This window comes from Oncorhynchus mykiss, chromosome 13 (genome assembly GCF_013265735.2).
Source record: "Oncorhynchus mykiss isolate Arlee chromosome 13, USDA_OmykA_1.1, whole genome shotgun sequence".
Taxonomy (NCBI): domain Eukaryota; kingdom Metazoa; phylum Chordata; class Actinopteri; order Salmoniformes; family Salmonidae; genus Oncorhynchus; species Oncorhynchus mykiss.
This window is the reverse complement of record NC_048577.1, coordinates 48,092,487-48,109,443: the sequence shown is the minus strand read 5'-3', so window position 1 is coordinate 48,109,443 and position 16,957 is coordinate 48,092,487. Positions and strand designations below refer to the sequence as shown.

Below are 16,957 nucleotides of genomic sequence, written 5' to 3'. Positions count from 1 at the left end.
TCATTACACATGTGAATCTTGTGCTGCGGACAATTAAAGGCCACTCTAAAATATGTTACACAACACAATGCCACAGATGTTTCAAGTTTTGAGGGAGCGTGCAATTGGCATGCTGACTGCAGGAATGTCCACCAGAGCTGTTGCCAGAGAATGTAATGCTTGTTTCTCTACCATAAGCCGCCTCTAATGTCGTTTTAGAGATTTTGGCAGTACGTCCAACCGGCCTCACAACCACAGACCACGTGTAACCACGCCAGACCAGGACCTTCACCTGCGGGATCGTCTGCGACCAGCCACAGCTGATTAAACTATGGGTTTGCACAACCAAATCATTTCTGCACGAACTGTCAGAAACCATCTTAAGGAAGCTCATCTGCATGCTCGTCAGCCTCACCAGGTTCTTGACCTGACTGCAGTTTGGCATCTTAACCAACTTCAGTGGTAAATGCTCACCTTCGATGGCCACTGGCACGCTGGAGAAGTGTGCTCTTCACGGATGAATTCCGGTTTCAACTGTACTGGGGAGATGGCAGACAGTGTGTATGGCGTCGTGTGGGCACAGTGCCCCATGGTGGCAGTGGGTTTATGGTATGGGCAGGCATAAGCTACAGACAACAAACACGATTGCATTTTTATAAATGTCAATTTGAATGCACAGAGATACCGTGACGAGATCCTGAGGCCCATTGTCATGCCATTCATCCGCCGCCATCACCTCATGTTTCAGCAGCATAATGCACGGCCCCATGTTGCTAGGATCTGTATACAACTCCTGGAAGCTGAAAATGTCCCTGTTCTTCCATGACCTGCATACTAACCAGACATGTCACCCATTGAGCATGAGTTTGGGACGCTCTGGATTGACGTGTCCAACAGCGTGATCCAGTTCCCATTAATATCCAGCAACTTAGCACAGCAGAGGAGTGCGACAACATTCCACAGGCCACAATCAACAGCTTTAAACTCTATGCAAAGGAGTTTTGTCATGCTGCATGAGGCAAATGGTGGTCACACCAGATTTGATGGTTTTCTGATAAACACCCTTACCTTTTCTGAAAGTTATCTGTGACTGACATAATATGTGTATCTGCATTCCCAATCATATGAAATCCATAGATTAGAGCCTAATGAATTTATTTCAAGTGACTGATTTACTTTTATGAACTGTAACTCAGTAAAATCTTTGAAATTGTTGCATGTTTCGTTTATATTTTTTGTTCAGTGTAAAATCTAATTAAGTACAGTTTTAAACCATTTTTATTATTTAGTGATACAAATGTAATCAATCTGATATTGTTCAACACAAATAAGGAAAAACACAAAGATATTATCGAAGAAAACACTATTTGAATTTCTAAAATGTCCAGTAGATGGTGCCAGATTATAATCTGTTGTTGGTTTTAAGTTTTCAATACTAGGTGTCAGAGTTCAATAACTACTCATCCATATGCTTTATGTCTCCCATGACATGGGAAAATATATTTTAGCAACCCAAATGCACAGCTCCTAATGAAGAAACATTGAATCATGTCAATGTTAATGCGTTTATTTATTTTTTGCATCATGTGATGAAAGATGCATCATACCGGCTGTATTTCTCTATTTTGAAAGTTATACATCTTTAAAACATTTTGGGACTATATCAGCAATGGACTAATGAACCAAATACCAAAATATTGTTTTTGGATGGAGTTTTCCTTTAAGTGTTGTATTTCTACTGTGAAATGAGGCCTGCATCTGTGGTACGAAAAAAAACAAGCATCCTTCCTGTGCACATCAGTTCCTGTGTGCATGTGTGTCTGTCATAGGGCTGTGGTTCTGCTCTGAGGTTACTATAGCCCTTATGCAGATATGAGAGACAAAACATACAGGGAGGAGAGAGTTGATGCAGGGAGTGATACACTAACCCTCCCCACGTGTGACAGCAACATCCATGAAGAGGGCTACTGTAATATACACAGTATGTATATGTTGTAAGTCCTCTCTCACTCACAGTTAAATATACAGTACTGTATGTCCACACACAATATGCAGTACACCGTGTGAGTGAAGGTACAGTAAGCATAGGCTACAATCGTATGAAACCTTTCCCTAAAGCTTTACAGGCAAGAGTGAACCAAAGAAATGTCTATATGCTTTTTGTAAAACTGAATTCTCGTATAAATTTATCTTCAAACAAGGGTGGGAATAAAAACACTGATGCACCCAGAGAGAGAGAATAAAAACACTGATGCACCCAGAGAGAGAGAGAATAAAAACACTGATGCACCCAGAGAGAGAATAAAAACACTGATGCACCCAGAGAGAGAATAAAAACACTGATGCACCCAGAGAGAATAAAAACACTGATGCACCCAGAGAGAGAGAATAAAAACACTGATGCACCCAGAGAGAGAGAATAAAAACACTGATGCACCCAGAGAGAGAATAAAAACACTGATGCACCCAGAGAGAGAGAATAAAAACACTGATGCACCCAGAGAGAGAATAAAAACACTGATGCACCCAGAGAGAGAGAATAAAAACACTGATGCACCCAGAGAGAGATAATAAAAACACTGATGCACCCAGAGAGAGAATAAAAACACTGATGCACCCAGAGAGAGAGAATAAAAACACTGATGCACCCAGAGAGAGAATAAAAACACTGATGCACCCAGAGACAGAGAATAAAAACACTGATGCACCCAGAGAGAGAGAATAAAAACACTGATGCACCCAGAGAGAGAATAAAAACACTGATGCACCCAGAGAGAGAATAAAAACACTGATGCACCCAGAGAGAGAGAATAAAAACACTGATGCACCCAGAGACAGAGAATAAAAACACTGATGCACCCAGAGAGAGAGAATAAAAACACTGATGCACCCAGAGAGAGAGAATAAAAACACTGATGCACCCAGAGAGAGAGAATCAAAACACTGATGCACCCAGAGAGAGAATAAAAACACTGATGCACCCAGAGACAGAGAATAAAAACACTGATGCACCCAGAGAGAGAGAATAAAAACACTGATGCACCCAGAGAGAGAGAATAAAAACACTGATGCACCCAGAGAGAGAGAATAAAAACACTGATGCACCCAGAGAGAGAATAAAAACACTGATGCACCCAGAGAGAGAATAAAAACACTGATGCACCCAGAGAGAGAGAATAAAAACACTGATGCACCCAGAGAGAGAGAATAAAAACACTGATGCACCCAGAGAGAGAGAATAAAAACACTGATGCACCCAGAGAGAGAGAATAAAAACACTGATGCACCCAGAGAGAGAGAATAAAAACACTGATGCACCCAGAGAGAGAGAATAAAAACACTGATGCACCCAGAGAGAGAAAAAAAAACAGCTATCAATTGCACTTATTATACCGCCAGCCAAAACATTTGTATACCACCCAAACCATATATACAACTAGCAGAGTTATGATTAATCGGAGCTCATGCACATTCATCCATTTCTTCGACAAATCTACAGATAAGATAGTGGCAGGAAATGTTATCTAAAGGTTGCGCAAGAAAAATATGATCATGTCCAAAAACTAAAAATCACATGACTGTGGAGAAGCGAACTTGATTTAGCAAAACTATCCACATGTCCTCTGTAAATGATTGCAAAACAAAATACAAAAGTTGTTTTTAATATTATGATTTCATATAAAACAACATTCACACCTCAGAGACAGGAAGTCAGTCAATTACATTAAGTATGTGTGGTCTCATACATCTTTGGCATTTTTATATACAAGACTTCACACTATAATTTCAATGAGAAAATGTCCTTTGCTCTTTGTAATTGCTATGCATAGAAAATAAGCAAAATATGTCTTAGTCCCTATTGCTTCTTTGTTATTAAGATGACAGATATAGCCATGGATCAGTGACATGGTTATAATGTCACATAGGTTTAGAGACAATGCATTGTTGCATGTTAACAGCAGAAGTGTGTGATCGGTGTCTGATCTGTTAAAACAACATCCATTATTCAGACACTACACACTCCAGTGGAGATAAGGGCCAGTCCACTATCAATTGAACAAAGTGCCCTTGGTAAGGTGATACCTTGTGTGAGAGAAGAGAGCTGATCACTTTTCCTTCTCCATAGTAACCTGAAGGATAGACACATTCAGAATAGATCTATACCTGGGATAGATGTGTTTTTAACGCCATCCATTTATTTAGGTTTAAAAGCAGCCGTTTCAATGACAGTGGTACAGGGAAGAGCAATACAACATGTGATTTTTTATGACATGTGAGCAGTAACATAAGATCAGTTTTCAAGCATCGAATGACTGAACGATCAAGTCTGTATTGGCATTTCCCTGACACAGGTGGTGAATGCCATCTGAGACGGGCAGGACTCAGGAGACACTCACTGGTATGTGGCATCAAATCACTCCTGCTAAACAACAACATTAGGCTCATATTGAAGGAAGTGGTTCTGGCATTGAAGACTCTCACTACTCTAACTGATAAGGTAGTGGCGGTCCACACAGTCTCACACCAAGTCTCACTAAGGAACATTATAGTAACACATAGAATGAGCAGCACATGTAATTACTATACTCCTGCCATGACATGTAATCACTATACTCCTGCAATGACATGTAATCACTATACTCCTGCAATGACATGTAATCACTATAATCCTGCCATGACATGTAATCACTATAATCCTGCCATGACATCTAAGCACCATACTCCTGCCATGACATGTAATTACTATACTCCTGCCATGGCATGTAATTACTATACTCCTGCCATGGCATGTCATTACTATACTCCTGCCAAGACATGTCATTACTATACTCCTGCCATGGCATGTAATCACTATACTCCTGCCAAGACATGTCATTACTATACCCCTGCCATGGCATGTAATTACTATACTCCTGCCATGACATGTCATTACTATACTCCTGCCAAGACATGTCATTACTATACTCCTGCCATGGCATGTAATCACTATACTCCTGCCATGACATGTTATCACTATACTCCTGCCAAGACATGTCATTACTATACTCCCACCGTGACATGTCATTACTATACTCCTGCCATGACATGTTATCGCTATACTCCTGCCAAGACATGTCATTACTATACTCCTGCCATGACATGTCATTACTATACTCCTGCCAAGACATGTCATTACTATACTCCTGCCAAGCCATGTCATTACTATACTCCTGCCAAGACATGTCATTACTATACTCCTGCCAAGCCATGTCATTACTATACTCCTGCCATGACATGTAATTACTATACTCCTGCCATAGCATGTCATTACTGTACTCCCGCCATGACATGTTATCACTATACTCCCGCCATGACATGTCATTACTATACTCCTGCCATGACATCTAATCACCATACTCCTGCCAAGACATGTCATTACTATACTCCTGCCATGACATGTAATCACTATACTCCCATCATGAATATGTACTCACTATACTCCTGCCATGACATGTAATCACTATACTCCTGCAATGACATGTAATCACTATACTCCTGCCACGACATGTAATCACTATTAGCCTGCAATGACATGTAATCACTATAATCCTGCCATGACATGTAATCACTATAATCCTGCCATGACATCTAAGCACCATACTCCTGCCATGACATGTAATTACTATACTCCTGCCATGGCATGTAATTACTATACTCCTGCCATGGCATGTAATTACTATACTCCTGCCATGACATGGCATTACTATACTCCTGCCATGACATGTCATTACTATACTCCTGCCATGACATGGCATTACTATACTCCTGCCATGACATGTCATTACTATACTCCTGACATGGCATGTAATCACTATACTCCTGCCAAGACATGTCATTACTATACTCCTGCCATGGCATGTAATTACTATACTCCTGCCAAGACATGTCATTACTATACTCCCACCATGACATGTCATTACTATACTCCTGCCATGACATGTTATCGCTATACTCCTGCCAAGACATGTCATTACTATACTCCTGCCATGACATGTCATTACTATACTCCTGCCAAGCCATGTCATTACTATACTCCTGCCAAGACATGTCATTACTATACTCCTGCCAAGCCATGTCATTACTATACTCCTGCCATGACATGTAATTACTATACTCCTGCCATAGCATGTCATTACTGTACTCCCGCCATGACATGTTATCACTATACTCCTGCCATGGCATGAAATCACTATACTCCTGCCATGATATGTAATCACTATACTCCTGCCAAGACATGTCATTACTATACTCCTGCCATGACATGTAATCACTATACTCCTGCCAAGACATGTCATTACTATACTCCTGCCATGACATGTAATCACTATACTCCTGCCATGACATCTAATCACCATACCCCTGCCAAGACATGTCATTACTATACTCCTGCCATGACATGTAATCACTATACTCCTGCCATGACATCTAATCACCATACCCCTGCCAAGACATGTCATTACTATACTCCTGCCATGACATGTAATCACTATACTCCCGTCATGACATGTCATTACTATACTCCTGCCATGCCATGTAATTACTATACTCCTGCCATGACATGTCATTACTATACTCCTGCCATGACATGTAATCACTATACTCCTGCCATGCCATGTCATTACTATACTCCTGCCATGACATGTCATCACTATACTCCTGCCATGCCATGTAATTACTATACTCCTGCCAAGACATGTCATTACTATACTCCTGCCGTGACATGTAATCACTATACTCCTGCCAAGACATGTCATTACTATACTCCTGCCAAGACATGTCATTACTATACTCCTGCCAAGACATGTCATTACTATACTCCTGCCATGACATGTAATCACTATACTCCTGCCATGACATGTAATTACTATACTCCTGCCATGACATGTCATTACTATACTCCTGCCATGACATGTAATTACTATACTCCAGCCATGACATGTCATTACTATACTCCTGCCATGACATGTCACTACTATACTCCTGCCATAGCATGTCATTACTATACTCCTGCCATGACATGTCATTACTATACTCCTGCCATGACATGTCATTACTATACTCCTGCCATGACATGTCATCACTATACTCCTGCCATGCCATGTAATTACTATACTCCTGCCAAGACATGTCATTACTATACTCCTGCCGTGACATGTAATCACTATACTCCTGCCAAGACATGTCATTACTATACTCCTGCCAAGACATGTCATTACTATACTCCTGCCATGACATGTCATTACTATACTCCTGCCATGACATGTCATTACTATACTCCTGCCATAGCATGTCATTAATATACTCCATCTAATACTGCAGCTGATACGGGCAATTACTTCAAAATGTCCTCTGGCTCTGTCTCTCCCAGCTGATCCTGTCCTCCCTCTCTTCATCTCAGGACTGAATGCAGTTCCTCTTGGAAGGCTTCTTGTGTCCCTTTCCTAGAGGGAAAGGAGAAAAGAAGGGATGAGCCATCAAACAGTCCACGTGAGGGACTATTGCAGTTAATATTCAAAGACAAATGAAAACCACAAATGGTAGAATATAACAACATACCGTCATCCTCTCCTTTGTTGAGGGTCATTAGAGACATACTTCTTTGAGGCAGTTTTGAAGGCTTTTTGTTCTTAAATTTCAACAGGGACGGTTTCTCTACAATCTCAAATGAGTGCGCAGTGGCAATGCTATTTGTCTCTGAGACTTTGCGGGTAGAGGAGGGGTTTGGGCGGGTAGGGGAGGGTTTTGAGTGGGTAGAGGAGGGGTTTGGGCGGGTAGGGGAGGGTGTTGAGTGGGTAGGGGAGGGGTTTGGGCGGGTAGGGGAGGGTGTTGAGTGGGTAGAGGAGGGGTTTGGGCAGGTAGGTGAGGGTGTTGAGTGGGTAGGGGAGGGGTTTGGGCGGGTAGGGGAGAGGGTTGGGTGGGTAGGGGAGGGTGTTGAGTGGGTAGAGGAGGGGTTTTGGCGGGTCGGGGAGGGTGTTAAGTGGGTAGGGGAGGGGTTTGGGCGGGTTGGGGAGAGTGTTGGGTGGGTAGGGGAGGGGGTTCGATGGGCAAGGGAGGGGGTTGGGCGGCTAGGGGAGGGAGTTGGGTGGCTAGGGGTGGGGGTTGGGCGGCTAGGGGAGGGAGTTGGGTGGCTAGGGGTGGGGGTTGGGCGGCTAGGGGAGGGGTTTGGGCGGGTGGAAGAGGGGTTTGAAGGAGTGGCCCCATCCTCCTCTATAGTCTCACTGTTGTGATTGGATCCTCTGCCTTTCAGGAAGAGCCTGAAAGAACTGCGTTGTTTCTTTCCATCTAAGACCTGGCGCTTCAACGAACCTCCCTTCCCATCCTCCTCATCCTCCACAGGAGAACTGGGGGACTTCGCAGTGACCTTGTCCAGTTCCACACTACTGCCCCCTTTGGCATGGAGTAGCGTCGACAGTCCGTTCCGTTCGAGTCCACCGCCCAGTGAGTCTCTGAGTGTGGAGAGGTCCTGTAAGGACCCAGTGAGCCCGAGACTGTTCCCCACCACCAGAGAATACTTAGGGTTGTGGTATTTATGTGCAGGCACCCTCTGGTCAGCCTGCCCCCGAGAGTCCCCTAGAGACACCTGGAAACGGGAGGTGGACATCAACAGGGGCTTGGGGACCACCACCTTCCGTACCGGCGCAGGCATGGGAGGCTTGGTTATGTGGAACTCCTTGTAAAGGTCCACATTCTCAGATACAGCATACATTTCCCTGAAGTCATTGTCGAAGAAGTCCACCACCTGCCCAGACATTACTGTGATGGTGTTCCTGTCCATCCTAGAGGAGCTCCATGTGAAGCTGGAGATGACAGAACAACAGAGTGAGACACAGACTCAAAGCGTAGGTCAAATCATGTTTGCTCTGGCTGAATGAATGTGAGTGGAAGTGTATGACTGAGAAAATGACTGACCTGTAAGAGCCAAACATAACCTTTTCTCCGTCCACCAGCATGTATTTGGAGCACAGAGAGCCGGGCAGCCTGCCAAATGACAGGGCCAGCCCAGAACCTTTCACCGTTCGCACACGCAGGTTCTGAAAGAGTCACACAGATACTGAGTTAGACAGGTGCCCTTATTACAGTATAAACCATGAGTCAGTGACTATCAGACTTCCAAGTACTGAACAGTATCATATCAAACACTAAGGGAAATTGTGCTGTTACCACCCACGACCAAAGTAAACTTTCAAGGTAAGCAAATCCGAAACTGGTGATGCAAGGGTTGAGTTAAACCCCTTGAGTATACAGTCGAGGCAGGTCTATTTACTGAGCAAGGAATGGGAGTGAGTTGGAGAGAGTGAAAAAGACTGTCCGAGACATAAACACAGAAACAGACACGTCAGAAGGATGCTACCCTATGCTGTTAACACTTGTTTGGTCAAGGATCAAGTTCCACAGGACTGGATTGTTTTCGGCACAATAAAGAGCAGTTTCTATGAAACAACAATGACAGAGTCTCGACACTGGAAGGGCCTTTCAGAGGCTTATCAACTGACACCACACACACACACACTAGGTTATCTGGCATTCCATATAAAATAGGCTAGATCTACTGCACAAGCTTTCGTCTACATAGATAAACATCTACAGATGTAGGATCTTAATTGGATCACCATGTTGCAGGAGAACTTTCATGCATTGCAGGACATTTTTAACTTGTGGTGTATTTGAGGTTTAAAGAGGCTTCTGAAGTTTGTAATTTCCACTTTCAAATGTCAGACTTGATTTTCCCTTATGAAAAATGTATCAACCCCTACAAAAATGCCCATGAATTATAATCCACATAATAATTCAAATTTCCTGTTGCTGCAGGATTATTAGCAATCTGGTTCAAAATAAGATCCTACACCAGTATAGAATGTGCTAATATGGATGATAATAAAATAATACGCCAGAGGAATATTCTGCTTTATACTGCCAAGACGTTGTGGCTGCACTCTGCTATTTACCAGGTAATGACATGGTAATACCATAGCTAACTATTACTTGTTCCTGTTGTTTGTTGCCTACTGCCTACCAAAGCATCCCTGTCTTACCCGTAGATGCAGAGCAGTGATCTGTAAACGAGTGCACATATCCAGGAAGTGGGGCATACCACGAGCCTCCAGTATGATGTACACAGCCACCCCTCGTCTCTGTGCTGCGTCCAATAGGTCCTGAAGGATCTGCAGGTCAGTAAGGTGGTCCATGACCACGGCTACTACCTGAGGATCACACATAGGACCGTCAGAGGAAGAACAGAGGGGGATGATATCTCTGAATCAAATCAAATTGTATTTGTCACATGCGCCAAATACAACAGGTGTAGTAGACAACAATTCAGTTCAAGAAATAGAGTTAAGAAAATATTTACTAAATAAACTAAAGTGAGAAAAAAAATGATAGTAATCTAAAAGTACCACAAGAAAATGACATAACAATAACGAGGCTTTATACAGGGGGTGGATTTCCTCAAAGCAGGAGATTTATGGTTCAATTGCTTGAGTAAGATTAAAATCTCCCTAATTAACTGGAAAAACGAGTTGAACCGAAATGTCAAGATGTATTTTCTTATGACATATTTTCCACTTCAATCCAAACAGAAGTATGTCAAAATATTTGAGAGGCTTGAGGTGACTGATAAATCTGATGAATAATACCAGACTAGTTGATATTTACAAAGATCAAGCTAGAGAGGACAGAGGAAAGGCAAAAGTGTAAATTCAATAAATAACCCCGACATCTCACACATGCTTGCGCACACACGATCATATACACACACAGACACACACACAGACACACACAGACACACACACACACAGTTATTGTGTAAATCCTATAATCCTTGAATGGCATTTGTTTAGGTAAAAACAGAAATGGTTGTCTTTCAGGAGCAGAGACTTTGCATGTGAAGAAATGTGAGCACTGGTCCTGTACCACACTAGGATAAGGCAGTCTAATGCTCTCTGTCTTATGCTGACAGTGGTAAAGGAGTGGTGATGACAAACTATTGGACAGTGAAGGCCTTTTTATAGTAAGGCTAGAGTCACTTCCTGGCTCATCCTTTATTTTCTATTTTTTAATCTTTATTTTAACAGGCAGGTCAACTTAGAACAAATGTGTATTTACAATGACGGCCTGTCAACTATTTCAGTTTGTTTAGTTCATTGACATAGCTAGTCATATGCACACAGAACAGCTGGTCACGGGTTTGTCTTCCCTGTCAGTAGATCATTAACCTGTCTCAAGGAGTGTACGATGACCCCTCATTTGCATTGTTCTCAGTGAAATACCATCTTTTGGTATTTTTTTCATTAGTCCACTGTTGAAACAGTCCCACAACATGTTGCATCATCATGATGATGTGGAAAATAACACTTTGCTTCTTGAAAGTTCAATGTCTTGAAAACTTGACTGCTGACAAGCAAAACATTTTGGGACTGTGTCAACAGTGGACTAATGAAGAGCCAGAAACCGGATATGGACAAGAATCAACTTTGCATGTACGAGGATAAAACATATTAATATTGAGATTGCATGAAATGGAGATAAAATGTGAATGTAAAGTGAGTATGCATTATTCCATTGTTCCAGAGAAGTTAACTGTAACCTGGTCAAACACTCCAGTCTCTTATCTGGATTTGGGCTACTTACACCCACAGTGTTTAAGCTCAAATTTGCATGCGTATCTCCTTTCCCTATAGCCGTGTCCTTCCAGAGTTATGCGTGTTCTTCCTCCTGACATTTAGTCCCAGGCAGCATGACTGACACGTTACCCAGCCATTTAGAGTGGGAGGGACTCTTGATGGAGTGAGTTGAATTACAGTGGATGTGGGAGGACAAAGCGTCGTGTGGATGTGTTTTTAAACACTGACATGAGGCTGCAGAAACGCTTTTGAATGACTTGTTACAGGTTCTGATGTGAAACTGTCTGACAATTACAACTGTGAAATGTTTGGCCTTTCCAGCTCCTCCACATGTGGCTTCGCTTGTTACAACATGCCTATCTACTGCATGTGTTCCATCCAGTTAGAGATCTACTGTGAACATTCATTTCAAAACTCCTGTTAACTGTTGATAATTCCTTGTAGAACGTAATGACGTGATGAAGGGGAGAAAATGAAGATGATTGAGATTACCATATCAGTGTTCTATATCTATGATAATAACAACATAACATAAATCAATAGTAAATCATCAATTATGTAATCGTTTCATTTCATAATAAAATCAAAACAGAAGTAGATGTTTTACATTGTTGCTAATCGCCTTGGTTCATTTTACAGTACGACTCCTCAGTTGAGCCAGGACCTGGCTGTTCTAAGCCTTAAGGACACACATCTCTTGTTGAATTCACATGACTGCCAAAGTCAGGAGGTGTGAATACTTTCTGAGGGTACTGCAGGTCAATGAAGAACAATTAGACACGTTCCCCTTTCTCTTTTTTTTTATACCTTCATTTAACTGGACAAGTCAGTGAAGAATTTTTTTTTATTTACAATGACTGCCTAGGAACAGTGGGTTAACTGCCTTGTTCAGGGGCAGAACGACAGATTTTTACCTTGTGAGCTCGGGATTTGATCTAGCAACCTTTCGGTTACTGGTCCAATGCTCTACGCACTAGGCTAGCTGAGAAGTAACGTTAGCCAAGCAGGCAATAAAACCTAATGTCAAAAAAAGGAGTTTGCTGTCACAAGGCCTATGTAACGACTGTAGTAACTACACTGACAAATTCAGACCTGATAAATAGGCCTATGTAACGACTGTAGTAACTACACTGACAAATTCAGACCTGATAAATAGGCCTATGTAACGACTGTAGTAACTACACTGACAAATTCAGACCTGATAAATAGGCCTATGTAACGACTGTAGTAACTACACTGACAAATTCAGACCTGATAAATAGGCCTATGTAACGACTGTAGTAACTACACTGACAAATTCAGACCTGATAAATAGGCCTATGTAACGACTGTAGTAACTACACTGACAAATTCAGACCTGATAAATAGGCCTATGTAACGACTGTAGTAACTACACTGACAAATTCAGACCTGATAAATAGGCCTATGTAACGACTGTAGTAACTACACTGACAAATTCAGACCTGATAAATAGGCCTATGTAACGACTGTAGTAACTACACTGACAAATTCAGACCTGATAAATAGGCCTATGTAACGACTGTAGTAACTACACTGACAAATTCAGACCTGATAAATAGGCCTATGTAACGACTGTAGTAACTACACTGACAAATTCAGACCTGATAAATAGGCCTATGTAACGACTGTAGTAACTACACTGACAAATTCAGACCTGATAAATAGGCCTATGTAACGACTGTAGTAACTACACTGACAAATTCAGACCTGATAAATAGGCCTATGTAACGACTGTAGTAACTACACTGACAAATTCAGACCTGATAAATAGGCCTATGTAACGACTGTAGTAACTACACTGACAAATTCAGACCTGATAAATAGGCCTATGTAACGACTGTAGTAACTACACTGACAAATTCAGACCTGATAAATAGGCCTATGTAACGACTGTAGTAACTACACTGACAAATTCAGACCTGATAAATAGACCACTAGAAGTGACACTAACTATCCTATGTAGTGTTGACAAGTTTACATTAAATTAACTCATTTTATAACTTGTCAAGATGAAGAACACAAATGCATGATTCAGGGTCATGCTGACTCAGGATTCAAAGTCATTTGTAAACTGTTCTGAGCTACAAAGAATAAGGGGGAACAATGTGAGGGCATCACTCAATAATTTAGGGCAGAGAAGAAATTATGTAAACTACGTTATTCACGTGTAATATGCCGTTATCAATTTATATTAGAACTGTAATTACCTTGTTAGATTCTTGAATGAGTCTCCTGACAACCTCTTTTATATGGGGCCCCTTGTTTTTGGGTGGGTGCGTGTGAACGGATACTCGAGTGACACCTTTATAGAAACTAGTGCTGCCTGGCCAGCCGATGTCAAGCGGTGGGACATCCGTGTCCGACATCTGAGGCCAGTATGTGGAGTGGACCCCCGAGTCTGCATTGGACTCCTGAGCCTTTTCGTATTCGCCCTTCTCGGACTCACTATCTGAATCATATTCATCAAAAGTTTTTCGAATCCATTTAATCTCGCGGGCTGATAGAAAGTCTCTGACGTTGTCCTCTTTCAATCGCATCTTGAACGCGCCATCACCGTTCTTCAATAGTTGCTCGAGCGCGGCTCGCTGCTCCTCGCAATAATAGAATTCTGCTTTGGATTCGGGTATCTTTTCGTTGACATGATCTTCGTCCATGCACAGAAGCTGAGACTCGGCCATAGCAGCGGTATCCGGAATTTGTCCAACCGTTAATTCTTCCTTCCCCGGCAGTTCTCCTTTGCATACACCTTTACCTGTAGGTGTTGGGCGCGTACACAGGTGACGTTCAAGAGGTAGGGGGAGGAGTTCTAAACTGTTATAATCAGGTTCAAATGTCAAGTTTTATTGTCACGTGCACAAGAACAGTGAAATGGCTTTCTTGCAAGCTCTTTCCCAACAATGCAGTAATCAATATAAGTAGTAGGCTTACTATAAAACAAGGAAAAATAATCACAAAATAGCAAAGACGGCAACCATACAGTACGGCGCCATCTTTGTGTGTTGTTGGGGTAATTCTTGCATGGAGAATGTGATTATTTTGAATTTCCATAAAGGCCAACCAAGAATTAAGTGGTGTCACGTAAAGCACATTCATACTGCAGTGTATAGGCTTATAGGTTTAACATAGACCTCAATACAGATAAATTAGCCTAGCCTATGATGTTGTAATGTCTAGCCAACTAAAATGAAATGACTCAAAGCAAAAACCAAAACAGTTCAATTCCAAGACCCTGATACTTTTCTTGGATGCTCTGGTTCTGTGACATACATAAAAATAAAAAAACATTTGGTCACAGGTCAGCAGTGTTGGGGAAGCTACTCTGAAAATATACAGTACCAGTCAAAAGTTTGGACACACTTACACATTGCAGGGTTTTAATTTATTTTACTATTTTCTACATTGTAGAATAATAGTGAAGATATCAAAACTATGACATAACACAAAGGGAATCGTGTAGTAACCAAAAAAGTGTTAAATTAATAAAAATATATTTGAGATTTGAGATTCTTCAAAGTAGCCACCCTTTGCCTTGATGACAGGTTTGCACACTTTGCATTCTCTCAACCAGCTTCATGAGGTAGTCACCTGGAATGCATTTCACTTAACAGGTGTGCCTTGTAAAAAGTTAATTTGTGGAATTTCTTTCCTTCTCAATGTGTTTGAGCCAATCAGTTGTGTTGTGACAAGGCAGGGGTGGTATACAGAAGATAGCCTTATTTGGTAAAAGACCAAGTCCATATTATGACATGAACAGCTCAAATAAACAAAGAGAAATGACTGTCCATCATTACTATGACATGAAGGTCAGTCAATCCGGAAAATGTCAAGAACGTTTAACGTTTCAGAGTGAAGGAAAAGCAGCCAACAAGTGCTCAGCATATGTGGGAACTCCTTCAAGACTGTTGGAAAAGCATTCCAGGTGAAGCTGGTTGAGAGAATGCCAAGAGTGTGCAAAGCTGTCATCTAGGCAAAGGGTGGCTACTTTGAATAAACTTTTTTTTGCATACTACATGATTCCATATGTGATATTTCATAGTTTTTATGTCTTCACTAGTATTCTACAATGTAGAAAATAGTACAAAATAAAGAAAAACCTTGAATGAGTAGGTGTGTCCAAATGTTTGACTGGTACTGTAGGCTAGTTTACCAAGCCACTAATTACTTCACTCTGGAAGAAGTTAAGCTACACTAATGATTCCCTTAAGGAAAATATAGTTTACTTAACTAAAGTTACTTTGAAACGTAGTTTACTACATCAAAACTTGTTTGTGAAAAATTATCATATGTAAATCTGAAATGTCATAGACTACAAATTGCAAGACTAAATTCAAATCTAGGTAGTGTTTTCAGTAGTTAATTCCTTTTTTTTTGCAATGTAACGCTGAAGTAATTGGATTAGGCAAGTCTGATGCTGAAAAAGAATGGAAACGATTGCCTCCTTCACTCATATTTTACTTTATTTGAAATAAAAAGTACTGTGTATTTCCAGTAGTTACATTGCAAAAAAAATTCATAACTACTGAAAACACTACCTAGATTGAATTTAGTTCAACTACCACTGAGCTACCCCAAAATGTAGTTAAATTACTAGTTGAATTACATGTAGTTCACTATTACCCAACACTGCAGGTCAGGAATGTAGTTCTCAGTGTCAGATCATTAGAGTAATTTTTTGAAAATACTTTCTCAACTACAACAAAAAATACTTAAATACAGTGCCTTGCGAAAGTATTCGGCCCCCTTGAACTTTGCGACCTTTTGCCACATTTCAGGCTTCAAACATAAAGATATAAAACTGTATTTTTTTGTGAAGAATCAACAACAAGTGGGACACAATCATGAAGTGGAACGACATTTATTGGATATTTCAAACTTTTTTAACAAATCAAAAACTGAAAAATTGGGCGTGCAAAATTATTCAGTCAATAAGTTAATTTTTGTAGCGCCACCTTTTGCTGCGATTACAGCTGTAAGTCGCTGGGGGAAGTCTCTATCAGTTTTGCACATCGAGAGACTGAAATTTTTGCCCATTCCTCCTTGCAAAACAGCTCGAGCTCAGTGAGGTTGGATGGAGAGCATTTGTGAACAGCAGTTTTCAGTTCTTTCCACAGATTCTCGATTGGATTCAGGTCTGGACTTTGACTTGGCCATTCTAACACCTGGATATGTTTATTTTTGAACCATTCCATTGTAGATTTTGCTTTATGTTTTGGATCATTAGCTTGTTGGAAGACAAATCTCCGTCCCAGTCTCAGGTCTTTTGCAGACTCCATCAGGTTTTCTTCCAGAATGGT

The 16,957-nt window shown here is 41.2% G+C and overlaps 1 protein-coding gene across 1 annotated transcript; it reads right to left on the bottom strand.

The window, feature by feature from the left end:
- Positions 1 to 7,413: 7,413 nt before the first annotated feature.
- On the bottom strand, positions 7,414 to 15,033 carry LOC110486620 (protein FAM83F). Its single transcript, XM_036939759.1, has 5 exons — positions 13,871 to 15,033; positions 10,053 to 10,220; positions 8,929 to 9,050; positions 7,576 to 8,816; positions 7,414 to 7,460 (listed from the first exon to the last, which is right to left on the bottom strand). Exons 1-5 carry the CDS (start codon positions 14,339 to 14,341, stop codon positions 7,414 to 7,416), a joined length of 2,049 nt encoding a protein of 682 aa, XP_036795654.1. The 5' UTR covers positions 14,342 to 15,033.
- Between the last annotated feature and the right edge of the window lie 1,924 nt (positions 15,034 to 16,957).

Bases quoted from the DNA above. Each gene is read 5' to 3' on its own strand.
- LOC110486620 (XM_036939759.1), bottom strand. From the start codon at position 14,341: ATGGCCGAGTCTCAGCTTCTGTGCATGGACGAAGATCATGTCAACGAA. The intron at 10,221-13,870 runs GTAATTACAGTT...TGTGATCCTCAG, and splicing joins TCATTCAAGAATCTAACAAG to GTAGTAGCCGTGGTCATGGA. The intron at 8,817-8,928 runs GTCAGTCATTTT...TGTCATCTCCAG, and splicing joins GTTATGTTTGGCTCTTACAG to CTTCACATGGAGCTCCTCTA.